This window comes from Tachypleus tridentatus, chromosome 3 (genome assembly GCF_004210375.1).
Source record: "Tachypleus tridentatus isolate NWPU-2018 chromosome 3, ASM421037v1, whole genome shotgun sequence".
NCBI lineage: Eukaryota > Metazoa > Arthropoda > Merostomata > Xiphosura > Limulidae > Tachypleus > Tachypleus tridentatus.
Window position 1 is genome coordinate 3,482,834 of NC_134827.1, and position 26,381 is coordinate 3,509,214.

At 34.0% G+C, this 26,381-nt stretch overlaps 1 protein-coding gene across 1 annotated transcript in view; it reads right to left on the minus strand.

Moving 5' to 3' along the window:
• LOC143246225 (reversion-inducing cysteine-rich protein with Kazal motifs-like) overlaps positions 1-26,381 on the minus strand; it is a 95,839-nt gene continuing 69,458 nt past the window's right edge. The window contains exons 7-22 of the mRNA XM_076492561.1: positions 25,935-26,129; positions 23,525-23,658; positions 20,801-20,947; positions 19,924-20,020; positions 16,200-16,473; positions 15,941-16,077; positions 15,320-15,457; positions 11,991-12,185; positions 11,548-11,670; positions 9,588-9,669; positions 8,973-9,062; positions 6,331-6,395; positions 5,569-5,696; positions 4,089-4,218; positions 2,026-2,133; positions 1-580 (exon numbers count right to left, since the gene is read on the minus strand). Coding sequence (XP_076348676.1) covers positions 138-580; positions 2,026-2,133; positions 4,089-4,218; positions 5,569-5,696; positions 6,331-6,395; positions 8,973-9,062; positions 9,588-9,669; positions 11,548-11,670; positions 11,991-12,185; positions 15,320-15,457; positions 15,941-16,077; positions 16,200-16,473; positions 19,924-20,020; positions 20,801-20,947; positions 23,525-23,658; positions 25,935-26,129 — 2,486 coding nt within the window. The 3' untranslated portion in view covers positions 1-137. The remainder of the gene's footprint in view (positions 581-2,025; positions 2,134-4,088; positions 4,219-5,568; positions 5,697-6,330; positions 6,396-8,972; positions 9,063-9,587; positions 9,670-11,547; positions 11,671-11,990; positions 12,186-15,319; positions 15,458-15,940; positions 16,078-16,199; positions 16,474-19,923; positions 20,021-20,800; positions 20,948-23,524; positions 23,659-25,934; positions 26,130-26,381) is intronic.

Below are 26,381 nucleotides of genomic sequence, written 5' to 3' on the forward strand. Positions count from 1 at the left end.
TTTTTATTTTTTATTTTCTTGCTACCGATATCTCCCTTAAGAAAATAATCACTGATTGCTTTTCTTTTGACAAAGCGTAAAACTTCACTTTCCAAGAGGATCACAAATCATTGATACCCGTGTTGGTTTGGCAGCTGTCAGGACAGCAGCCATTTTTCTAACAGTAACCCAAAGATCAGGATGACTAGTATGAAACCAGGAACGTTGACAGGAGCAGGCGTTGGAACGCTAGATGTAACTCTCTCCGTAAGAGGAACTTTCAGAGACGCAGCAAGAAAAAGAGATAGAGAAAGGTCAGTTAGAATGGCAGGACTGCTCATTTCTACCAGAGTCTTGATTTTTTTAGCCTCTCTCACACAGGCTTCAACTTGAAGAAGAGTGGGGGTTGAGGTGATTGGGTTTACTATGACAACCACTTCAGATTCTAGGCTTAGATAGGAGAAGACATCACACTCTGTTACTTTTACATAATCTCGTAATTTCTCAGCAATGGTTTGGACAACAACAGGGTCAACATCTTGCACGGCACTGGCGATCATGTCTGCCTGGTGTCGACTAAAGAGAAATGTTACAACCGCTCCTGGAAGTGATATAATAAAGCACGTTAGCTCAAATAATACTATGAAAACGGTTAAAATTCCAGTTACTTAATTTATTCTAAACAAACAATTCCTTTCAGATGGGTAAAATTGTTTGGTTACTGACAAATCCAACAAATAACCTATTAGTTCTTTCAAGCTTCTGTAAATTACATAATTGTAATTTGCATATAACAAATGATAATATATTTAATGTTGGTTTATAAATATATAATCAGCTTTACCAAAGAGCAAAACTAAATATACTATAAAAAATTATTCAGATTGGTCGTAATGTTTTTAAATATGGGTATTCCAAATATACACTTAGTACACAGTTAACTGATCTCGCAAAAACTAGACATTCCAGGGCCTCATATATGGAAGGGTAGAAATTGTGACTTGTTTCTTTGTCAGACCTCCACTGAATTAGTGATGTAAAGACTTTAATAAATTAACATTATCAGGAGATTTAAGTTATAATGGAACTAATCACTGTCATAGGTACTCTAGGATTGTTGTATACCACACCAACAATTTTAAACCAGACTTAATAGTGCAATAGCTAGATATTTAAGTTATAATGGAACTAATCACTGACACAGGTAATCTAGGATTGTTGGATACCACACTAATAATTTTAGACCAGATTTAATAGTGCATTATACCATTATTCTTGTTCTTATCTTCATTTTGTGTACACATGCCTTCTCCTGCTCTTTAGCAGCCAAAAGTCAGTTAATAAAGTTCTGGAGCTATATAGACTTGTGAAAGACGACAGCAATCAATGTGTTTGTATGATTAAAGATATGTATTTCTTGTTAATCTGTTTGTGTTGACTTTTTCTTTTATTTTGCTGCCTCTTTTTAACACTTCCTCAATCAGCTTTGGATTTTTGATCTTAATACGTTTACGTCAGAAATCAAAGTATCTAAATACCACACTAGTAACATTGTGAGTTGTCATCGAGAATTTTAACAGTAATACCTAAGGTGTTATAATCGGTTTTCAGTATCAGCCAATGGCTTGTCATCATTATCAATCGTAATTGCTATCAATTTCACCTATAGTAGCATCCAAAGCTGTTATAAGTAGCATTAGTGATGTTAAAACTAATGTCTTATAGACTCATGAATATATTATTAATACAACCTAGAGTATTTACTATCAACCAGATTACAGTGACCGATAATACATATAGTTGTTAATATTAATATATCCAAAATGTTATAATTACTATTTAGTTTTAACCAAAATAATGTTACCAGTAACACGCTCAGTTGTTAACAGTAATATTCAGAATGTTGTAATTACTGTTTAGAATCAATAGTAACTAGATTTGTCATCAGTAAAACTGGACTGTGGAGTGGAGTGTATTAACAGAAAAAGACGACGAATTGAGCCAATTGAAATATGTAATGTGACTCATCTCAAACTTTTTACTTACCACACACAGGACAGCAAGCCCCTGGGGGTATAGAATTAGAACAGTGTGGTGATGGCAGTGGAGAGCAACGCACACCACTACACCCGAAACTTCTTGTAGTTTCTATTCCTGCAAGACATATCGTTAGCGTACGTCTTTGAAATTATTTAATATCATCCCAAAACAATGCGCCATGATATAATAGACATAGATTACTCAAAATGACGCTAATTTTAAAATTTTAAGGAAATACATCGTAAAAACTGCAAATAATAATGTCTCCTCTCCTCAGATGATTTTTAAAGCAACTTTTAGAAAACAAGATCTGAAAAAAAGCGTTGCACATCAAAGACAGAAAAGTGAAATGTTTACAATGTTGAAACTATAGGGTAATCTTCAAGTGAATCCCAATAAACTTTTTTAAATGGCGTTATATATTTACTAAATTTTGATCCATGTGCATTACATATTGTTTCAATTTCGTTGGGACTGTGTAAAAGAGAGGGAAAAAAGACACAAATAAGACACTCATACCGTATATTTGTTTAAGGTTTATTCTGCTGTTTCTAGTGTTAATTTTTTCCATCTAACAATCAAACATTTCCTATTTTCATCATTTCATCAAATTCGCTTTTTTAATTCACACTTAAATCATGCAGTTTAGCTATATATATATATATATATATATATAGAATCATTGTTAAAGAGTAAAAAATATAGAGTACGCTTTTCATAATCATTCAGTAGAACTCAATATATTTCTATTGTATTTATTTAAACCTGTTTACTTGATGCAATTTTTGGAGAAGATAATGTATTTAATATCTTCAATATTTCCATAATTCGCACCATCACAATGTTTTCAACCTGTTGGTGTATTTGTTTAGACACTTGTTCTCATTCTTACTGGCTGTTATTCAGTGTTGAATATTTATGATACTTGCTGATTCCTAATTCATTATAGCTCTTCTGAAAAAAATAATTATCAGTATTATTTGGTGTCTGTTATTTATGTGACTTCGTTCTCTTGCTTTTACAGATAAGACTAAAGACTGTTTTAGTTAAAGGGAAACTAACAAAAACACAAAATATTTATGTCCAGACACCGAAAACTTTTAAGCCTACTTATCTTAGGCCGAACATTAGTTAACGCTTAAAGAGCGGAAATGTTGAAAATAGCAGCATCAATTAATGATGGCCGCCGTATATGCGACAAAAGAGATAAATTAATACTGTAACTTGTGTATATTTTTATATTTAGTTTCATTAGGTCTAAATTTTATCGTATTTCATAGTATTAATGAATAAACTTATAATATTACTCTACGACATAACATCATATTTTTTTAAAAACTTTGATGAGCATTAAATAAGTTGTACAAAATGTCTACTAATGTATATTTAATCCGTGATGACGAGAAAACCCACTTGTAGAGAAAATTATATATTTTAAATATATAATGTATATTTACATCTGCCTTTTATTTACATCCTTTCAAATGAAGTGCGCGCGCATTTTCAGGACATATAAAAACTGAGTGTTATTATAATGAACAAGCAAACGAACAAACAAAGAGATTTTGGCTTTTATATATTGTTTATCTTTATCTTTGAATTTCGCGCAAAGCTACATGAGGGCTATCTACGCTAGCCGTCCCTAATTCAGCAGTGCAAGACTAGAAGGATCTCGGCTAGTCATCACCACCCACCGCCAACTCTTGGGGTGCTCTTATACCATCGAATAGTGGGATTGCCAGTCACATTACAACACCTCCACGGCTGAAAGTGCGAACATGTTTTGTGTGACGGAGATTCGAACCCGCGACCCTGAGATTAGGAGTCGAGTTCCTTAACCACCTGGCCATGCCGGGCCACTTTTATTTATACATAAGCTTTAATATGTTTCCATATCAGTAACACATTCATAATAATCATTTAAGACGTCATTACAATTTCCAGATGTTGCAGTTATGTTTCGGTCTCTTCAAGAAACCCTTTTTATGAAGAATTTAGTACATAAGTTCCCATTCTGATCACGGAATCTTATATCAATCAACACATAGAATAAAATGAACATGACTCACGTGGGAATGTTCCAACTGCAACACAAGGACCATTATAGTCTACCGTTGAACGGTCAGCTAAAGCTGCGCATTCACTGGGATATGTCTGTCCACTGTGTCCACACACTGAACCCCAACTACTGCAATGGTCCTATAATGTAATGAAAAACCAATAACGTTAAATCAGACAAGGTTAACTTACTAATAATCATCTCCAGAAGAAGATTATGAACGCGAGTCCCTTGCTATCAATATAACAAAGGTTCGTGATGTTAGAAAAACACGTATATTCAAGAATTAAACTTAACACAAAGATACGAAACTCAATAACCCAAGCGCTTTAGAAATGTCCTTCTTTCGAAAGCGCTTGGGTTACAAGGTTTCATACGTTTATGTTAAAGGTAATAAAGATGTAATGTAACGACAGAGGGAACAAATCCGTAGATTCAGTGATGTCGAGAAAACCCACTTGTAGAGAAAAAAAAAACGAGGCGTTTTTACATATATTAAATCCATAGATTATGTAGACCAATAGATATTCAAATAATAAATACTAAATACTTCAAAATATTATCATATTCGCAAATCCACAATTTCACTGTCACCTTTCTTTAACAGTAATGAAGCAAAATCTATATTAAATTAAAAGAATATTTCAAACTAAAATATTTAAATTTGGCAAGAATCTTTACAAAATGATATAATAATGTGCAACTCTTAAGATTTCAATAAACTTTCGAAACCTTTAAAACATCTTTATTGTTGTTTTATATACTAAAATTTTAACCGAAATAAAGATTTCAATAAAACAGACAGTCGATTATGTATCTTCTCACCCTCAATATCACATTGACGTCTTTTGGTTTCAAGTCATCCGGGACTTTCCTTACAATCTGTCAAAGACCAGTCATAACCTTAGTTTGGTGACCCTAGCTTAACCGATCATTAGTCAACAGTTAGTTATATGTTTCTAGCTTTACACTTTACTTTTTATTCTCAAAACAACTGTTTACGTGGGAATAACGAACCAGCTTTATTTCACGACTTTTCACTTTAGTTAATTTATTGTTAAATAAAATCTAACGTTGTTTAATAACTAAAGAAAAAAAAACGCGTTTCATTCCCAAGACGCATTAAACCTACGTCATGGTTTCGACAAAACTACGTTAAATACTTTAGACAAAGCATGATCTGTAAGCTTTCCCTGGGGCAGTAGCTGCTCTTTTGCAGCATTATCAAGATAAACCCTTGTCCTGTTTTCGACACAACTACCCTAGTTGCTTTAAATAAAACACGACCTGTAAACTAGTTTCTTCAGTAAAGTACCTGCCTTTCTACAGCATGACAAAGTCAAATTCGAAACACATAAATTATTAGTAAATAAATGTAGTTTTTTTCTGCCGAAATGTTTTGTTTGCAGAACAGGTCAATATAAACGATTGAACGGACAAGATACTGTGGGTTGCGTTAAAATCCAGCAATGAAATTTTTAATGACTTACCAAACACCTTCCATGATAGGCCAAAGCCTTGTCCTTTTTTAACAACCAACACAGATTTTGATGCTCATTGTTTTCTGTATCACACACCAATGAGACTGGAAGCTCCTTACAATCACCACGAGATGTCACTGTAATAGAAAGATGTATCAGTTATATTTTTTTAAAGTAAATAAAAAACAAAAACAATTATTTCAGTTAAGATTTTTTAATGAAAACTTTACCAATCATTCTTAAAACCTAGAAACTAATAGTTACATTTACTAAGAACTATATGTTATGCTTTGATTATGCATTATAATATGATAAACTTAATCATTCTTCTGGTTAAATAATAATAATTCTATCTCTTTTTCAAGCCTTTAACTGTATTTACTATCGAAAAGCTGTCAGCTTCAACCACAACATTACATCGTAAGTTATACTTAGTGTTTTTCTCACGCTATTGGTGTATATTTTAGTGGATACCACCTTATGCTGGAACATACACAAATAATCTTTTTCTCAGTAAATGAGTAAAAGTGACAGCTTACTCTTGTTAAGTATGTAATAAACCTTAAAACTGTATACATATGTATATGTGTGTGTGTGTCTGTGTGTATTAGATCTTACATATTAAACTTTTAAATATTCAGCAATATTTTCACTGACTAATGTCAGAACGTTTGTATTTTATAATCATAAATGACATAAAACATTAGAGATTTCTCTGGCTGTTAAGTATTGAATTTGAACTTTGATTAAGGTACACTAAAAAAAGCTTACCACATTCGTACTGTTTACACTTGTGATGTTGGTAGCTTAAACAAACTCGTTGCTTAGGAACACATCTGTAATTTGCACAATATTTATTTGCATGGCGGTTATGTTTTTAAAATACACAAATTTAAACACGTAAACATTATTTTATTAAAAATGCATTGACATTTTGGTAATATATTTTAACCTGTTCATAATTATAAAAGTATATCATCACCTACGAAATAATTTGGATAACCGAACGATGTCACAAAAACCTTGAAAAACATTTCAGTTTAAATTCAGATAGACGCAACACACATCATGGTTATCTTAATCAACATAATTAAAATGCCTTCATTTGTTGCATAGCAAATTCGATAAAGTAAACGACCCTCTGACTTCAACAATTGTGGTTTAGAAATGAGTATTAATTAACTTCTTTTAAAAATATATTGTATACCTGAAAAGTTGCACAATACATTATCCTTGAGATATCCATTTATCTAGGATATCGTAGAGGAATAAAGAAGCTCTCTTTTAAATTACTGGTCCAAATATACGCACGAAATCATGCAAAATTGCACGCACACGTTGATTGGTTGGTTGGTTGTGTGTTTGTTGAATTTCGCGCAAAGCTACGCGAAGAATATCTCAGCTAGCTCTTTCTAATTTTGAAGGGATAGACTAACGGGACAACTGCTAGTCAGTACCGTCCACCGAGAACTCTTTTCATCAACTAATCATGAATTTGCCGTCACGTTATAATGTCCCCATGATTGAAACGACGAGCATATTCGGTAATAGGTTTCGAACACATCCCGTAGATCTCGAGTGCTCTAATTACCAAGTTCTGGCACACGTTAAATAGGTAACTTGAATTATAAATACAAAATACATATGACTTCCTGAATTACTTATCTTTATCTGTTAAATAATTTCTTACGGAGCAGGTAATTGAGAACATGAAGTAGACTAAAAATTCGTTAAAAATGGTACAAATTCAAGGTAAAATATTTTATTTAAAACTTTCCTTTAAATTTAGGCTATACAAACTCATAATTAAAGGTATTGTAAAGGAAAGAAACACTTGTTCATAACTTTAAAATCGAGTGAAATGAATGAAATTACTTAGGAAAGCAAAAACTTCACTAAACACCTTGCCCCCTGCTAGTACAGCGGTAAGTCTACGGATTTACAACGCTAAAATCAGGGGTTCGATTTCCTCAGTGGGCTCAGCAGATAGCCCAATATGGCTTTGCTATAAGAAAACAAACACACACACATTAAACACCTTCAAATAATAAAAAATTAATTCTCATACAAACGACTTTGCATACATGGAATAAGTCTGAACTTGTTCACGTATATGTCATAAGAGTGATCTGTAAATAGCTGGTGTTGTCATTTCGTTAGAAAAATCAGCTGAAAACAAAGTAATTTATTCGAATACGTGTGCTCGATGAAAAATCGTCTCTTACTGATAACTAGCCGATTCCAAATTCAGTCTTTTAGTAAGTAGTCAGTAGTAAACACACAGAAGAAGTAGGTGTAATGATATCATTTGTAGTTTAGTAACATGGAGCTAGTCCAAGTACGTCTCATCTCTGATCTTTGACCTTAACTCGACGTTGGTCTTTATAATATCTCTAGCTATTACTCCTCGTGTCCTCGCTTATTAAAAGAAAATAATTGCCTTTAATACAGTTAAAATAATATTTAAAACAAGAGTCTAGTTATGTAATACGATTTTTTTTTCTGAAGCAGTAAACTGCTTTTTTTTAACATTTTCAACAACAGGGGTCACTTGGCTTACGTGATTTTTGGATGCACGTCGTATGCTTGACAGTATAAGATCGATGTAAAAGACAAAAGATATCACGCCAGTGGCTTTTGTGGGTCGTGATATACATATATATATATATATACATAATGAGTTTCACAACTTCAATTCTTTGCTTCGTAAATATCAATAATTAATATAGCTAGTAAATATTCTTGCGCAACGTTGGCTTAGAAGAATGACGGAGCGGCCTTGTTATCTTCTACATATTAATGTAATTATTTTCAGTTTGTTGTCTACCTTTTAATTTTTCACCATACCCAGAAACACTTGGCGATCAGAGGTCAGGAAGTAGATTGGGGGGGGGAGAGATTTAAATGCTTGTAAATCTCATGTAAATGGGCGAATTAGTAGGGTAAAGGGGTTTTAGAAGCCCAAGATATTTTATAATATAGTAGATCGAAAATTTGGTAAATTGTCCCTCATGGACAGATATATAATAACAAGTGCTATACTGTATAAATAATCTCAACAGTGTAATTAAATTGCTTTTTTTAGGACTTTTTCGGAAAATACTTGGAAAAATAGTCAAATCCACGTAAATTCATCAAATGACAAAATTGTATAAGTTCATACTATCACTCACTATATTGAGTCACAAACAGTTTGTTTATAACGCATGCGAATTCAATTGTACAGTATTACGTACAATTTAAAGAAACGTAGCCTTACTTATCATAATAATTTCGCAATTGGCTTGAGAAAGAATAACTCTTAAAATTATTTATTTCTACTTTGATTTTCACTGTAGTTTTCAACACGTAGTATATCGTTAGTATTTAATTAATCACAGTAATAAGTAAGTGAACCATGATAAATTACTTACTTCTGATGATGATGGCAAGGATTGGGTTTGCATGGATCTTCGGAAGAACAACCACCAAAATCAAACTGTTTGTCTCGAAGGCCAGCACATCTGAAGAAAGAGATGAAAAGGGTGGTGAACGAAGCCAAAGTAAATAATATATATATCAAAACTTTACTGTTCTAATCTGCTATCATAGCTTTTAACATTGTTTATATTTCACAGTCACGCAAAGCAATACAAGATGGTACCATAAAGAGGAAAAATGAGTTTGCGCAATAAACATGAATTGTTTTTTAATCGCCTACGACCAAAAATTAAAAATGAATAAAAGCTGTATTCAAGCAAAAAATATTTAAAAAGTTTCCTTAACCTGTTGATCTTAACACGCATTTAAGTTAGTAAATAAGCAGGAAATTCGACTCCTAATAAATATCAAATTCAAAATTCGTTCGTTATTAACTTTAATTCTTTCGTTCAGAATAAATCACTTATTTTAAATAATATAAAAAATAACTGAATTAAAACGTCTAATGTGTGTTCTATAAATCAGCATTCAAACAAACAATTCACTGAAAACCAGTTGTTTTTTGATTAATTTAAAATATTTTAATCTTTAATGAGAAACCTACATACCTAGCCAAACAAGCACTTGGGTACGTTTTGCCGTTAATTCCACACACTGGAACATAGTGGTTGGGGCAACTACACGGCAAACCTAAGACGACATTGTATCTTTAAGAAATCACGTTAATCTATTACATTCACCAGGAGCACCTGGATTATTTTATTTGAAAACTGATTTAATTAATCTGGGGAAAATAAAGAACAAACTACGTTATAAGCATAATATAATGTAGAAAATCGTTTTATATTTATTATTGTGTGTACGCCTTTCAGAAGCTGGCAGAGCTTGAATACAGTTAAATGATTGTCATAACACGTTAGTATCAGGCCTATTATATTTCTAACACTGTATTCTCAGACTAGTTACGAGGTGATCAAAACAGTAGCGGTCGGAACGCTGTTTACATGAGTTATTTGTTACAGCTGATCTGATGAGTTACAGATTGAGCAAAATAAATCATCGGTAATGGATATGGCGAACAGATATGGTTGAAATACCATTATTATACACTTTTCTAATTTTTGAACATTCTTAAGGGACTAAATTAAGAATGCAGTATTAAAAATCTTATGATATAATTAATTATACTAATGCTTCACCAACTTGAAAAACGTGTTCACAACATTTGTTCTTGTGACAAATAGCTTATTTAAATAGTCTTCCAGTCAGTACTGTGTTTGTTATGTTCCAGCGAACCTCAAAAACTCTGGATTAAACGAAATGCGTCGTGGCAATGGATATAGCGAACATTGTGTGATTGTAATAGTATAACTACACACTTATAATTCTTGAAAATACCTAAGAGAATATATATAGAATGCAACATCATAAACTAAAATAAAACTAATACTAACATCTTATGCTTAATTATACAGTTTTTATAGCTATGAAAAGCTGAGACCAAACAGAATTTGAAACGGCATACTTTTTCCTTAAATGGATTACAAATATAAAAAAAAAATTACTGTTGATGTATAAATACTAATAAAAACTTCTTTATATATTTTGTAAATCATAACACTGAAAATTATGAATTTTTAGTGTTTTTTGTTTTGTCTATACAACACCAAAACTTATTGAAAAGCCCCCCGCTAGTACAGCGGTATGTCTCCGGATATACAACGCTAAAATCAGGGGTTCAATTCTCCTCGGTGGGGTGAGCAAATAGCCCGATGTGGCTTTGCTATAAGAATAAACACACTTATCGAGAAAACGGCATATCATAAACAACTCATGAATCTATATGTATCAAAATGTCTATAGCAAGTATTTTATGCCCATTTTCTTCTACTTTTACATTGTAACAAAATCACACAACAGCAGATATATCCCAAGTCGTCTGTTCTAAAGTCGTCACGTCTTCTTTGCATGTAACAAATTACGCTACGACTACAACAGGTAATTGTAATGTATTCGGAGTAAGATATTATGGCTAAACTAGAAATCAAGCTGGCCATTAGTATTGCTAATTAAATACACCTTTCTTACGCATCTACTTATAAAGATTAGAATTCGTTGTTTCATTTATCCGTTTATTTGTTTTAGCACAACGCTATACAATCGGACATATTGACCGCTGCGTGCAATCGAACTCTGAGATTTAGTGTTGTTAGCCCATAAAGTTACTATTGACTCTCTTAGGAAACAGAGAGACCATACACTGCAGTGTGAGTGAAAAACAATTTCACTTTGTGTGTTTCTTGTTAAGCGCACAGCTACACATTATGGCTACCAACGTTGTGCACACAACAGGAATTTCATAGTTATAAACCCTCAAGTTTACTGTGGAGACACCAGGAGACATAAGATATTATAAGACTGGAGCTGAACGTATGGCCACAAAAAAATCTATTTATCTGGATAAATGCGTTTTAACTTTTATGATCCCACCTATTTGAAAAACATCAAGTGTGGCGTGACGTGACACACACCGCCTTTTATGTGAGCTAGATACAATATCATACTTACTCGTGCTCATGTATGTCGATTTTTTCACCTCGTTGTTATCCTGACATGACCGTTGAGAACACACAATCTCACCAGAGTAACAAATACATTTGTTACAGTCGATATAAAAGTGTGAATTGTGAGCTGCAGAGAATATAATTTGTACAAAGTTGAAACTTATCATATAAACAGTCTATATTTCCACTCATCGTTTGATATAATAATGTATATATTTTCACTGTTCATAATTTGATATAAGAAAGTATATATTTTCACTGTTCATAATTTGATATAAGAAAGTATATTTTTTCACTCTTCATCATTTGATCATTCATGGTAAAATTATTTTCTACATCTTATTAAGTTTTAACAGGTACAAAATTAACTTCCAGTTTTCAACTAATGTTTCATAATAAAAACAAGGAACCAACAGGCCTTTCGCAGAGAACTGATGTACAACTTACGTATTTTGTCCCCTTTTAACCAGCAATTTTTCTGGTTCACACAAGGTAGATTGACACACGCTTCTAGTTTTCCCAAGGATGAACAACGGCAAATCTGTTGTTCCTTCTGGCAATGGTATTCGTGAGATACTTCAGGAATTCGAACGTAGGATCCTTTAGGAACAACGAGATGAGACATCTCTCCCAATTTACAGCCTATAAAACAAACACGCAATTGAGCTTCTTACCACATTTTGAAATTAACTTACACCGTGAAAGAATATTTCTGGAAAGAAAATTCTTACACCTTAAGTCAGCGTCTCTCTACACACGGATTGCGATCAAAAATTGAGTTGTCACGATAAGTTAAAGGGTCGTGATCAGACGTAAAAATAGGTAAGAGTCAATTTATTCTTTATTTAGTGATCCAGGTGTGTTTTGCAATAAAACTATTCGCTACATCGCTACTGGCCATCAATGTTTTTCGTATTGGTCGTGAATCATAAATAGGTAGAGAACCAATTGATAGATAACGCAAATGCATTTAATTTAAAAAATAACCTAAACGATATGATGAGGTTGAAATATGTGCAAAGTTGAACAATAACAAAAAAACTAATATGTGATTATAATTGTTCAATTTAAATTAATTTGTGTCGCAGTTCACTGTGAAAGGAAGATGTTAATATTAACTGCCCTCAGGTGACACAGTGGTATGTCTGCGGAATTACACCGCTAAAAACCCGGTTTCGATACTTGTAGTGGGTAGAGCACAGATAGCCCATTGTATAGCTTTATACTTAATTCCAAACAATCAATCAATTAATAATATTAACTTCCGATAGGAGCAAGTTTCCTATTAAAAGCGAAGCTAAAAAATCGACTTGGCAACCAATATAGTTAATTACATCTACGTGTTTACTTATAAAGATTAAAATGAATTGTTTCGTCAGTTGGGTGCTCTTACTGTTAATGATATTTATTATCAAAATTATGATAATAAACAATATACCAAGATAAAAAGAAATGGCATTCGATATACTTAATAGTTGCAGGTGTCCCACAATGATCAGTTCTTAGTCCCCTACTGTATACACTCTTTGTTAACGACCTACCGCAGCCGACCCACGTCATTTACTCATGCATCACAATATGCCGATGATATTGCTTTATGGTCCACTTCATGGGACCCCACTAGCTGCTAAGAAAGTACAAGAAGCACTAGATAAAATCATTCTCTGGTGCAATAAGTGGAAAGTTACACTCAATCCCTCTAAAACCCAAGCAATAATCCTCCACCATAGGCTTAACAAGAGATTAAAACGCGTTAAACTTGCCAAACTTTATCTTTATAACACCCCTATCTCCTTCTCTAACACCGCTAGATTCCTCAACACGAGACTTACTTGGAATTCTCATTTCAAAAACATTAGGAAAAAAGTTTTAACCAGAATCTCGTATCTTTGCAAGATTAGTCACTACACCCACGGTTGCAGATCTCAAACTATATTATACATTTACAAAACATTCATTAGACCTCTAATAGAATATGGAGCCATGGTAACATGCAACATTAACAAGAACCAATTATTACTATTACAGAGACTTCGAAATCGAGTAATACGACTCGCACACCGCCTACCACTCTACACACCAGCAGAATATGTTCAAAAACACACTAAAATTCTGCCAATCTCTGAACGATTCATTAAACTAGCAACAAAATACTATAAAAAATCCACTCATCGCAACTCACTCACTTCCGACTTCAAAAACAGCAGCCACTCCCAAATCCTGGTGTAAATATTTATCTCCATATAACTTTGTCCTCAATCAGTCCAACACATCGTAACTCTTGATTTTACTAACCTATTTTGTTTTTCAGTCTCGTTTCAGGTACAATTCACCTTTCAGGACCAGCTCATCTCAAAGGGCACTAGGCGGGCTTCATTCGGTCCCGTCTAGTGAAGGTGGGTTTTCTCGGGATACTCCCGTTTCCCACACACCTAAATCTTAGGCATTGATCTATAGATCCTTGCTAGGACACTTTGATCCATCGATCCATGCCCGGCCCTGAATTAGCCCGTTTGTGTATTGTTCTTGTTTTATCTGGCCTGCTTCTCGTCGTCCCTTCTCGTTTCCTTTTTAGTTGGGGTTTCGCTTTGCCTTCGCTTTGTCGCCTGCCACGCCTTCCAGACTAGCATTTACGCGAATAAAATCACACTCACCAATCTGTTTATCCTTATTATCTATTCACTTAGTCATTTTCTCAATTCCTACCAAGTGCGGGGATGAAGGAGGTGCTTAGTCTTCGAGCACCCCAGGGGATTAATTCTTAGAGATATTAATCTTATGCCTAAACACCTGCCGTAATTGTGTGTGTATACTTAATAGTGTGATCAGTATTGTGAGTTAATGTAACAATAAATGAGTAATATACTTTGCTTGGAGAATACAGAAACATAAGTTGTCTGTTTGTGGAAATTCAAGTCACTATAAAGTGAATATTTCTTATAAATTTTAGTAAAAAATATTCCTTCTTATTTTTATCTAAACTCTTTCATCTAACGTTGAACGTTTTTCTTTCAATATTATAGTTTTATCTGCATTTTCCGTCAAATTAATTTTTATATTTAAAAATGTTGTAAGTTTAAAACTTTTACTGGTAGGTAGAGATCCTCTGATCCTGGTATACAAAATACAGATTTTATTCTGTTTAGGTTGTATGTAAGTACTTTTCCCAGCGTATTTATCTCTTTTCTGCACAAGATTCATAATAAAAGAACCAACGTTTTGAAAACCTGGCGAGATATCGAAACATTTTCTTTAACACTCGCAGAAATAGGTTATGCAAGTAACAATAAATAAACAAAGGAGCACTTCTTTCTTGTTGATGGAAAGATCCACTTAACTGATACCTGTTTATTATTATTATTATTACTATTATTTGTATTGGTTTAATAATTTTAATTTTTTGTCTACTTACTTCATGGTGACCTTATGTCATTAGCCTGATATTAATTTATGTATATATTTTCCCAATAAGATTTATTGTTTTTGTCTTTAATAATTTACTACAGAAAGTTCGACTATTATGTAAAGCAATATTAGAATATTATGGATATTATCAGTGAATGGAATTTTGTACAAGATATTTCAGTTAATGAATATATAATTGACTATGTCTATTTATTCCTTTTCGTATAAAGTATGGAAACTAAAGGAAAATTCTTGTAACCAATTATATTTTTAACAATAGATATTAAAAAAACATCGAGAAATTCTAAATTACTCAATGTTTTTTATGGGTAACAATTACAAATTGCTTTTGCTGTTGCTTTAACACTTACCGCTAAGGCACTTGTGAGGGAAACATGGCTGACCATGAGAGCACTCGCGGTTCACAACACAAACATCAGTTCCATTACATGCCCTGGATGTACAAGGATGAGTCACTTCCGCTGCTACTCTTACGTGAATACTTTCTTCTGAAAGCGGAGAAAATATGAATTTTAATAAAGAAGTCTGTCAGGAGAATCTGTCTCAAAACATCTTATTTCGATCAGTTATAGCACTAGTACGTTCACGTCACGTGTCATTGCTAAAATGTCAGGATCTAGATTATAGAGTGTTCGCCTTACGAACTCTTCTGGTACTCACAATCAACACAGTTGTCAAAATAAAATAAAAAGTAAGGAACTAAATCGAAAAAAAATAAATATTAAATCATTTTTATTCTTCACAGAAACAAACTGAATATCAGTTAATAAATACCATTGCACTCAAAATATTCAACAAGGGACACACTTGCTTAGGAACATATTGTCAGAATACTACAATATGCATTTAGAGTTAGGGATTAAAGAGTATTCAGAATAAGCTATTAAGAGAATTCAGTTAGCTCTGCGGACTTACAACGCTAGAAACCGGGTTTCGATACCCATGAAACCTCAAAGTGGTGTAAGACTCACCTAAGTACGGTTTTAGAGATACACAAGGAGGATCTTGCCCTGGTGGTGAAAGAACCTCGCAAAGTGTTGTGGGGGTTTGGCCAGATGGAAGTCGACTGTAGTCCACACATTTACTCAAAATGTCAATACAGTCAGATCTGAAAAAAATGTGGTTTTCTAAAAAAGAATAATAATAGAACTATTCTTATATTTAAAATAGTTTTTTTTTCATATTTGGTTTTTATAAGCGTTCCTAAATTATTATGACAAAAATACTTACTTGCAAATCATGTTAGCGTGCGACCTCTGGTGGCAAGGTTTGATCTGCAACACACAAGCAATTGTTTTCCATGTTTCTGGATAACATGTGCTGATATCTAACACGGGAACATCCATCACGGGCAAATGAATAACTCCTGCTCTCCATAGTTCTACATCACTGCGTGCGGCACGATCTGCTCTTACTTCGCAGGTGCGAAACAGTTGGATAGGTCGGTAGTTAAAGTTGGTACAATAGCTGAGCCCTTCACAACCTAGCTCGCAGGGTTCTTCCGCTATAAAATAAAATCCCAACTCATTCAAACCCAGTAAGTGTAGGTAATCACCATAACTTAAACTAAAACTGATAATAATTACCATTTACTTACTTATTTTAGTTTGTACCTGAACATCCGTTGTTCAGAAGTATCTAACGATTTAAATAGCGCCTAAACAACTGGAAGGAAATTCTACGTTGGTTCTTTTTTAGAATCTGTGCTCTTTCAAAATTGTTTTACTTCGGCTTCAGAATTCGTCAGCCATTAAGAAAATATTGTGACAGTTTTATTGTAATTATAAAAGCACAAAACATAATGACGTTTCTTTGTATTCAAATAAATGAAAATGTTATATATCACCTGCATGTGTTGGGCGAATCCTGAATCCTGACACTGACCACACATTCTATTTCAAGGAACTCGACTACACAAATTGTAAACAGCTTTTGTTTGTTTGTTTGGGAATTTCGCACAAAGCTACACGAGGGCTATCTGTGCTAGCCGTCACTAATTTAGCAGTGTAAGACTAGAGGGAAGGCAGCTAGTCATCACCACCCACCGCCAACTCTTGGGCTACTCTTTTACCAACGAATAGTGGGATTGACCGTAACATTATACACCCCCACGGCTGGGAGGGCGAGCATGTTTAGCGCGACGCGGGCGTGAACCCGCGACCCTCGGATTACGAGTCGCACGCCTTACGCGCTAGGCCATGCCAGGCCTTGCAAACAGTAAGTTAAGTTATTACTATACAAGTAAGAATGGTAACAGCGACAGGTTCATAATACTGAACACACACAGAATCCAAAAAATAAATAAATACCTAATATATTGATTAATTTTTTGGTATTAGTAGTAGGAATGTTTGTTTATTTGTTTTTTGAATTTCGCGCAAAGCTATTCAAGAACTATCTCTACTCGCCATCCATAATGTAGAAGTGATGGAATTAAAGGGAAGGCAGCAAATAAACATTATCCATTGCTAACTTTTCACCAATGAAAAGTGGGATTGATAGTCATATTATAAATTATACACAGCTGAAATGGCGAGCATATTCGGTGACGGACTTCGATCCCGTAACCCAGACCATGCCAGATCCAGGAGCCACAGTCATTTGTTTAATATTAGTAGATATTCGGGGAAGATTTAAATGCTAGGTATATCGTAATATATTGGAATTTTCCAAGTGAACTCAGTAGGTTGTTAAGACAGATTTGTATTGTTTCCTCTTACAGAATGTTAGTAACCCACAGTAAACCACCAATGACTAATGCTTATGTCGTCAAAGATTCTTTTTTTTTTCGCGCGTGAAACTGGCTCACTAAGTCATTTAGCTGTAGTTTGTAGTATATTAACTACAAACGAGTCATATCAGTTGTTGAGAAGAAGTAAAAGAAATGGCGTAATCAAGTGGTTAACATATCCCAACTGTAAATCCAAAAGTTCTGGTTCGAATTCCGCTACCATAGAAATTCCATTTGGACTTTGAGGCTATAAGTGCACCATAATGATGTTGTTCGAATCCTTTTGTTCGTCACGACAAGAATAACCTAAGATTTGGCGGTGGGTGCTGTTGACCAACTGCCTTTCTTTTAGCCTATCAGCTTAAAATTAGGAACCTGTTATATCATAGTACTGTTTAAATTAACTTTAACCATGAGGTTATTCATCCTTTTCATGCATTTTGTACTTTAAAAGTTTTCAGACAAGTCGCAATCAAATATTTATACAAAGCCATCTACAGCATTTGAAGGCCTATTGGCAACAAATACATACAAAGAATCTTGTTATAGTGATGTCAAAATATTAATGATTTTAGTTAATCGTTTGGCAGCTTAACTTTTTTATGAGGTAAACAATAACCCTCTATTCTCATGTACGAAAAGCGTAACAAAATTTTCTCTAGTTATTGGGACTATTGCTGTGCATGTTGCAAACATCGCAAGATCCATTTTAAACATGGAAACATTTAGTTAATCTGCACAAACTCCAGACAGTTGCAAAGAGCTGATGCGTAGAATTATAAGCAACTGACAGCATGACAAACACAAAAATGACTCAACAAGGCCAGTAAAAACAGTGTAGAAAGTAGAGTTAGATAAAATAAACCCTAAGGAACGTGACATCCGATAAGACCACACAGTCGCTAATGTGAAACTCACAAGGTACACAAAAAAGAGGTAGATTTAAGAACACCTGGCGAAGAGACACAGAGGCAGGATTAAAGAGAGCGGGATACACCTGGAGAGAATTAAAAAGGACATCCCAAAATCGATTAAGCTGGAGAAAAATCGTCAATGATCTGAACTCCATATGATGCGACAGGGTTAAGTAAGTAAGTAGGAAAAAGGTTTACAATGAAGTTTAAAAAAAACGTATAGTACTAAACACTTTAAAAATCCTATATTCGGAACTGGTAACTCATCCTTATGGGGGGTAGTATGGATAGAATTTTTATTTTTGCCTAAAAACTAACAAACAAGTCTAGATTATATATACGTAACACGGAGTAATATCACACTGGTTTTGCCGATTTAGTCGCGATATGACACTGATTTATAAAGTGTAATAGTCTAATGCAGAAGTGGTATACTGAGCAATGTCTTTCATGACGTTATCGAACAGTACAAAACTTGGATACAACTTCTGTCGTTAAAAATATAATTGTTTGTTTGTTTTTTGTATTTTGCACAAAGCTACTCGAGGGCTATGTGTGCTAGCCGTCCCTATTTTAGTAGTGTAAGACTGGAGGGAAGGCAGCTAGTCATCACCACCCACCTCCAACTCTTGTACTACTCTTTTACCAACGAATAGTGGAATTGACTGTAACATTATAAGCCCCCACGGCTGAAAGGGCGAGCATGTTTGGTGCGACCGGGATTCGAACCCGCGACCCTCAGATTACGAGTCGAACGCGTTAACCACCCACCTGACCATGCCGGGCCCTAAAAATATAAACTTTACTCACAAGAAAAAAACCTCATACACTTCAAGTACAGTTACTGAAGTTTGAAGTTTATAGTTGTTGTTATTATTACTTGTTCTAATATTATAAAAGTTGTTTGTTCTATTACTTAACTCTGGGTGATAAAAAACCTAAACGAACAACATGAGCAGGAAAACTGTTTCAAAATATGGTCTTTAAATTGACAGAAAACTTCTCAGGTGAAAATTCGAGTCTGTAATTGCTGGTATTAACTGTTTTGATTCCGATTTCCGACTTTTATTTTCTCACTTTACGTTTGTTGACACGTCTCTTAGCTTTTGATAGTCCTGATTGACACTTCAGACATAAACACTCTCATTTCAGAGGAAAAAAAAAACTAAATGAAAACACACAATTATTAAGCTTACAATTTGTTTTTGGGCACTTAGAAAAATTAATAGGAACATTTCAAGTAGAGAAAACATACCAAAGCTGAGAAATATACTCGCTGTCAATTTCAAGTGGAGAGAGAAAAGCTTACCATCTGCTAGACAGTGTAACATATCTGCTTCTGATGGTTTATATTGGCATACTCGATGGAATTCATCCCAAGTTGTTGCCCATTCGTTGGAAAATGTCTGAGTATAAAAATAAACACTGAAATGTTCTCATCGTAATCTTGCATGATATACACGATAGAAAAGTAATGAATAAAATATCCCGGTATGTCACATGGTATTTGTTTTTTGTTTTTTTAAGATTGCAGCTATTTCTAATAAAGACACTAGGTTGAAGAAAATGGCAAATGCATCTCATAATTTTTGCTTCTTTCTTTTTGTTTTCGGTTAATACAAAAATTACATGAAATCTTATTTAAAGTGTCAAATAAGCATCGTGTAAACAAAACTAATGTTTATAATTACAAGCCACATAAAAATACATTCATTTTAGTTACTCGTAGCTAATCGTCAATTAAATTAGTAGCTTCTTATTTTAAAATAAATAAATAAACGTCTTGTTTCGATTAACAATTACCGGGAAATATTTCTAAAATTCAAAACAATAATTTCAAGCATTTCTAACAAATAACATTTGGTGTAAAACATAGTGAACTAACAGCCAACTAAGTTGTTATTTAACCTTAAGTGTGGCAGGGATAAAATGTCTGCCTTCGAAAACACTCATTATGATCCATTAACCATAGGAGAGGACTGAAAGGAATAAAAATAGCTAAAACTTGAGTTGTTTTTTTTATCTAACATCAGATAACTTTAAGGAAACATCAACAATTAAAGTGATTCATCATCAACTATAAAGAAACATTGTAAACTTAAATTAGTAGCAACCGTAACTGTAGCAAATATTATTATAATAAGACTACCGAGTTAAGAACTATCAATTGCAACGAGAAGTTATACCTTCAGGCACAATCTTTGGCATGTCAAGGTCACCGCACGATAGCAGCACTGTAGCTTAGCGCTGTCCAATCCGGTGTGATCTACTCCAGGAACCAACGCAGACTTAGAAGAATCAGCGTTTGCCAGAAAACACTGCCACAACTCATCCTGATGTTCCAAATGGTGTTATGTTTTGAAAAAATAATAATTATTAAAGAAAATTAGATTAACAACTTTTTCATTGTAAAACAACTATATTATTATTTTTGTAACGAAGACAGTAATTCCAGTAGATTTGTCGGATTCGGTAATTCTTGAAAGACTTATGATCACAAACTTAATCCAGTAACTGTATTATTTAAATGATCAAATTATTACAACTCGAAACGAAAAGTAGACAAAAATGTTTGTTAACTTTTGAAATGTTGCATTTCATCTACTTTTAATAAAACATTTTAACAAATAAACAGTGATCTACTGAAATAGTGCATTTTTTTACAGACACAAAATTAAATAGTTTAGCTGTATTTTTTACCAACTAAGTAACTAAACTCGTCAGAGATCATCATGTTTAAAATAGACTAAGAAGAATTTAAGTCTGTTTGTTTAATAAAATGCTTATATTCCTTAGTCTTTAGATCCTAGAGGGCTGAAAAAGACTATATCGGGCTACATACAGTATTAAAAATTAACAAACCAAATTTCGATACTTTAGCTTCCTTACTGTAACATCTGGATTAAAAATACCCAATCACATGCTGTTTACATCGATGCAAATCTTTCATTAAAGCAAGTTGTTTATTAAAAGCAGTAATTTCTCACAGTATTCATTACGCTGGCATTAATATATTATCTGACTACCAAAACTCTGCCAACTTACACAAACGGGGACCTACACCACATTCAACCAACAAACAGTTCGTGAGGAATATTTTGAGAGAACGCAAGAAGTATTTAAGCTTAAGTGTGATATCTATCTTACAAACGGAAGGTGTATGCATCCGTAACTATTTTACCATATACAATATTCGAAATTAATTTTTGTATTGCTTTAAAGTATACCTCTTAAAACGTTTTATGGGAAAAAACAGCAAGTGGTTAGTAAAAAAGTAAAGTCTTTTAGCCTGCATTTTAGTTCTAACGCTCTTTAAGATGAATAAAAAATTTGAACTTTCTTGCAAATAATGCTTTAGACTATTTTCAGTTTTCTCGACATATTCAGCAACACTTCTGAAGGGAATATGATAGGCAGCTCGAAATGTCTAACGTATTTCAGATGATAACCTACAAATTATACTTTTAAGTACGTAAGTTATATATACGAGGGTTGTTCAAAAAATACGCGGACTGTTTGAATTGCGCGGCTTCAGTTGGTTCCAGGGGAATCCGCTTGGTGTCGCTAGGTTCCCACAGATCAGCTGATTACGACGCCATTTCCCGATTGCAGATATCTTCATTTGTGTATTAGCTACGCGGTTTTAAGTGAAGTGCGATTTTTTCGTTTGGCGGATTTCAGAATAAATGACCTGAAGGAGCAACGATTTGCTGTGAAATTTTGTGTTAAACTTGGAAAATCTGCGACTGAAACTTTTGCTATGCTTAACACGGCTTACAGTGATGTTGCTATAAAGCGTACGGCATGTTTCAAGTGGCATGAACGTTTTAAGGATGGTCGACAGTCCATTGAAGATGATGAGCGTCCTGGACGTCCTTCCACGTCAACTGACGACCCACACGTCGACAAAATCAACACCTTGGTGCGGGCAAATCGACGTCTGACTGTCAGGAAGCTTGCTGAAGAGTGTGGGATATCAGTTGGATCTTGTTACGAGATTTTGACCGAAAAATTGAAGATGCACCGCGTTGCTGCGAAATTCAGCCCTCAGAACTCGTGAGTGTTTGGCCAAACACTCGATCACTGTTTTTTCCCCACCCCTCTACTCACCTGACCTTGCTCCTTGCGATTTTTTTCTTGTTCCCCAAACTCAAAAGACCCTTGAAAGGAAGAAGATTTGAGACGATTCCCAAGATTAAGGCAAATGCGACGAAGGAGCTGGAGGACATTACAAAAGAAGCGTACCAGGACTATTTCAACAAGTGGAAACACCGTTGGGATAAGTGTGTGCGTTGGGGAGGAGAGTACGTTGAAGGGGTCCCAGACCTGTAACTTCTAAATAAAGTACATTTTGTTTTATGACGTCAGTCTGCGTATTTTTTGAACAGCCCTCGTATATATATTGTGCACAAAATAACAAATGTTCCATTTCGATATTTTAGTATTAGCTTTTAAGGCAAACCCCCATTCGTGAATGACAAAAGATATCGATATTTGAAGACGAACTAGTTTAAAGCTAGTCTTTCGGTAGGTCAGCGGTAAGTTTATAGACTTATAATGCTAAAATCCGGGCTTCGGTTCCCCGCTTTGAATATTACAAATAACCAAATGTAATTTTGCTCAAACAAAACAAAGTTTAAAGCTTGTCCAATGATTCATACACCTATCGGCAAAAGTGTATCTCTTTTTCTAATGTCACTTTATATACTTTATAAGCAATTTATTCCTTAGTGGTTGTATTGTCATCTTCATCAATATACCAGTCATTTTTCGGTAGTTTCCTTATGATTTGGTTAAAACCATAAAACTAAAAATTTATTACTGTGTCATTTGTATACAGAACAGGACGACATCTGCTATAAAAAAAAAAAAAAGAGCTAACGGACATATAAACCACTGGATTTACTCACATGAGGTAGAGGAGGTCCACAACCTCCTTTTATTAAGTTATCAATTATCTCTTGGTCAGTAGTCTGAGTTCGTAGGACTTCACGACAAATGACACGACATTGCTGATTGGAGGATTGTTCGCAACAGTGAAGATCTGTGAAAACCATCAAGGAAAATTGCCATCAGCGATTATATAATGTGTATTGATAATGTTTGTTTTATTTTGAAAACCTAATTAGACTTAACTTAGATTTGGTGTACCAGTTGCGCGTGAATAAATAACAAATGTATTTGTTTTAAATGTCTCCTTGGTTACATATTTTTACTTCTGAACGCGTTCTTTGTCTTCAGAATAAAAAAAGAAAGAAAGAAAAATTCAGATGACTTCTCTGGATTCGGAAAGTAAGGTTAGATCGCGCTTTCTTGACGTATTTTTTAAACACTCAAGACCGAAGGTATGTGTACTGAGGAGGTAGGCGAACTTACTAATCACATGCTAAGTGTACTAAAATCACGGGTTCGATTCCCCTTGGTGGACTCAGCTAATAGTCCGATGTGTTTTTGCTATAAGAAAAACACAAGCTAAGTGTACATAAATATTTCTAAATATTATTTTAAAGGCCAGTTTTCCCTTATCCTTGATCTTTCGTCAGTTTCTTTCTTCCTTTTTTTTTTTCTTCAACAAGATCACCATTAATTTGCTTCAACCAATCTAGAACATAGATTTGAATGTAATGGAAATTCTTATTTAAAAAAAGCGTGTGTTATTTTTGTCCAAATAGTCCTTAGGACGATGTATACTATTTTCTCCTTATGAGACCTTTATAACACTATATTTTACGGCTCATGGACTGTAGTACTGAAACATATCTTCTCATTTACTGTATGTTATAGAAGTTTCTGAGTGTACCAATAATTAATAAAATGTTAACTGACGTATTGGAGTAAAAATATCTGAGATATTAATTTGAGTGATTTTGAAAAGTTTAATCATTCAATTATAAGTTTAAAAATAACTTACTGAAGTCGTTTCAATTAAAGAAATTAGTATTAAATATACGTACGTAAGCCAAATCATTATTCTCTAAACGTTTGCAAAGATATATTTTAACTACAACATGGCGAATGTGTAGTCAATATTTTATTGTTCCGTCGGCCCGGCATGGCCAAACATGTTAAGGCGTGCGACTGAGGGTCGCGGGTTCGCATCCCGGTCGCGCTAAACATGCTCGCCCTTTCAGCCGTGGGGGCGTTATAATGTTACGGTCAATCCCACTATTCGTTGGTAAAAGAGTAACCCAAGAGTTGGCGGTGGGTGGTGATGACTAGCTGCCTTCCCTCTAGTCTTACACTGCTATATTAGGGACGGCTAGCACAGATAGCCCTCGAGTAGCTTTGTGCGAAATTCCAAAACAAACAAACGAACATTTTTCCGTCATTACAGGTGACGCTTTACACACTACCTTTTGAGTTTGAAAATGTAATTTATGTTCCTATGGTCAAATATGAAATAGTTTAACAATGCAAGTAAAGCTCGGAAACTGCATACATATCTTGTTTCCAACCTTCTTACTACTACCTACGTCGCCCAACTTTTATAACATCTATGTGACTGTTGTAAACGTGAGTTCAAGTCATCTTGATAAATAAATCTAACGACTATTATATTAACATCGAAAACTGATAAATGGGATAAATACATTACGTTATTGTTTTATTTTTAGTACTTCATAATGTTTCTAAAGAATTTATGAGAACTAAAATATGGTAAAGCACAATGACAACAGTATATAATATCACAAGGCTGTAAGAAAAACCGTCCGACTTGTTAATCAAATCGTTACAAAGTGAAGTTTTCGTGAACAGGTATATTAAAATAAACATTAAATTTCAGTAGTACTTCACACTTTTATGTTTATGGATCGCGCTACGTCATTTCATTTGAATATTTACTACAATTCTTTCAAGTGAATCGCAACACTCTCTAAATGGAAAAGAGATACGACAAATATATCTAATAATCTAAATTATTGTTATTTTTTAAAAATTCGCTGACGTCAGGTCTTCTAGAGGATTCAGTTTAGTTGTTCAAAATTCTAATTATAACAGAAGCCGACTCTGTGTTGTAATAATCTCGAACCTTTGATGGTAAACTGATGAAAATCATCAAGATAAAAAAACAAGAACTAAATGCTAAAAATAAAAGTACAGAAATTTGGAAAAAATCGCGTTTGTCTTTTTTTTCTAGATAATGGCAACCTCAGAAACTGCACTTGCGTTAATCAAATAATGTATATTTAGTGTTAGACTCTTACACCATCAAGGATATTTAGGTTTTATACAAGATTTTACGGTTAGTATTTTAAACAGAATGTGTGATACGTAGCTTTCAATTCAATGCACGTTTTTGTTGTTGTCAGTTATACTTACTTCGGGTGGGGTTATCGGCAGGTGTGGTGAGCGTATAATTACGAACACAATGGAGTACTTGAGGACTGTGCTGTGCACATTGATTAAACACTGCCTCTCTGATCTCTTTGCTAGGAGTCATTGCAGAACGAAACACTTCCCAACATGCTTTACGGCATTTTGGTCTTCTAGACTGTTGACAACAGGTCTCTCCAACTACAGAATATATCATCATTAGCTATTTCTCGCATACCAATATAAGTAAATTTAAAACAAACATTTAAAAGGATGGGCAGGCCCCAACATCAAAATGTGGGCTAAAGTAAGCAACCAAACAACCAATACTAAAAAAGAATGAAGTGTGGAAAAGCTGTTAAATAAATATTCTTTGTCTGTCACAGAACACTATTACATATTTTTTCCAACTAAGGCCTGGTATGGCCAGGTGGTTAAGGCGCTTGACACATA